Here is a 1889-nt window from a genome sequence, read left to right as displayed (position 1 = left end):
CTGTAGAATTAGTAAAACAACAATTAGATGAGGAAAAACAGAATGTATCTCAGGATGATCCTGATAATCCGATAGGTGTTCAAAATATTGAAGCTGGTGAAGCGATGCAAGATTTTAAAGATCTCGGTGACAAATTAGTTCAGGAAATCGACGTATCTGAAATGATTTCAAAACTGAATGCAGATCAAAGAAGAGTGTTTGATAGAGTTATCGATACTGTATTATCGGAGAATAAATCGTTGTTGCGATTGTATGTTAGTGGAGAAGGAGGTACTGGCAAAAGTTTCTTCATAAGAACAATTAAATGCTGGATTAAACAAAACCTCAACAAGGATACTGCCGTAGCAGCCCCTACTGGTATAGCAGCGTTTAATGTAGACGGTTTAACAGTTCACAGATTGCTTCAATTACCTGTTGAACATGGTCAGACTCCTAAATATAAACAATTGTCCGATCATGTGTTGAAAGTTTTACGAGCAGATCTCAAAGATGTCATTCTTTTTATAATTGACGAAGTGTCAATGATATCTAATTTGTCATTTATGTATATACATCTACGATTATCTCAAATATTTGATACTATTGATTGCGATGACGGTTGGTTTGGCCGAAAGCATATTCTTTTATTTGGAGATTTGCTTCAGTTACCTCCTGTACACGAAGATCCTGCTTTTGTACCTTTATCGGATGAAAAAATTTCTAAATACCTCGGTTCGTTATGTGCTCCTAATATATGGGCTACGTTATTTAATTATGATGAATTGACAATCAACATGCGCCAGCAAGGAGATGGATCTTATCGTGAATTACTATCGAGAATTCGCGTTGGTTTGGTAATTAAGTCTGATTATGATATTCTCGAAAGTAGAAAAATATCTTTTAAAGGTGTAACTTTTGAAACGAGATTACAAGAATTATGTAATTATATTGATAATTTTCCGTCTGACGCAGTTTGTTTATTGCCTACTTGTCATATGTGTGACGTTCTTAACGCTGCAATGCTAAATCGTATTGCTTCGAAAGAAATATTATTAACTGCTGAAGATGCGATTCAATGTACTAAATATATTAAAAAGAAGGTTGAAAAGCTATTGTTAGATACTGATGATGACAATTCTAGAACAGCTGGACTTTCGAAACTAATTACTATTAAAATTGGAGCGAAAATTATGATAAGACGCAATATCGATGCCAGTTTGGGTCTTGTAAACGGTACGATCGCTAAAGTTACTTCAGTTGTACAGGATATCTCTAGTAAGTATATAGAAAAGATCAAGGTTCTTGTACCATCCGGTTCCGAATATTTAATTGAAAGAGTAAACGTCAAGTTTAAAGTAATGGATAGAGCATATGTTATAAGAAAACAATTTCCAATTTCTTTGAGTTACGGCATCACCATTCATAAAAGCCAAGGATTGAGCTTGCAAAACGCCATTATGGATATAGGTAATTCTGTATTTAGTTGTGGGCAAGTATATGTTGCTTTATCTCGAGTAACATCTCTCGATGGTGTACATTTAATTAATTATGATCCTTCATCTGTAATAGCTAGTGAAGAAGCTATTATTGAGTATAATCGATTGAAAAAGACATATAAACCGCAAGCGGAAATAATTACTATTTCGACGAAACGTCGTCATAAAGTGAAAGACGTTCTGTGGACATCGTCAAAAGTAATTGCTTCCGTTCAAGAGCAAGATGAAGGAGCTCAACGAAATACTGCTTATTGGATCATACGTGGTTTTCAAAATACAGATAACGTCTCATGCTATGCAAATGCAGTGTTACAATGCTTATTGCAGTCAAGTATTATTCGAAAAGAGTTGGTTAATGCTGATAAACTTGATGCTTTAAGAAAATTAGCGCATCGATATGAAAGCGCAATACAT

General features: G+C 34.5%; 1 protein-coding gene across 1 annotated transcript; it reads left to right on the top strand.

Annotated features, from left to right (window-relative positions):
• Positions 1–53: 53 nt before the first annotated feature.
• LOC105559609 (ATP-dependent DNA helicase PIF1-like) lies at positions 54–1806 on the top strand (the record flags this gene model as incomplete). The annotated part of the gene is made up of 1 exon (XM_012008034.1): positions 54–1806. A coding segment is annotated over one exon (1753 nt), but the record flags the coding sequence as incomplete, so codon positions are not given.
• Between the last annotated feature and the right edge of the window lie 83 nt (positions 1807–1889).

This window comes from Vollenhovia emeryi, unplaced genomic scaffold, assembly GCF_000949405.1.
Source record: "Vollenhovia emeryi isolate VEMERY1.0 unplaced genomic scaffold, V.emery_V1.0 DF946494.1, whole genome shotgun sequence".
Classification (NCBI taxonomy): domain Eukaryota; kingdom Metazoa; phylum Arthropoda; class Insecta; order Hymenoptera; family Formicidae; genus Vollenhovia; species Vollenhovia emeryi.
The sequence above is the reverse complement of the archived record's forward strand: the minus strand, read 5'-3'. Positions and strand labels throughout refer to the sequence as shown.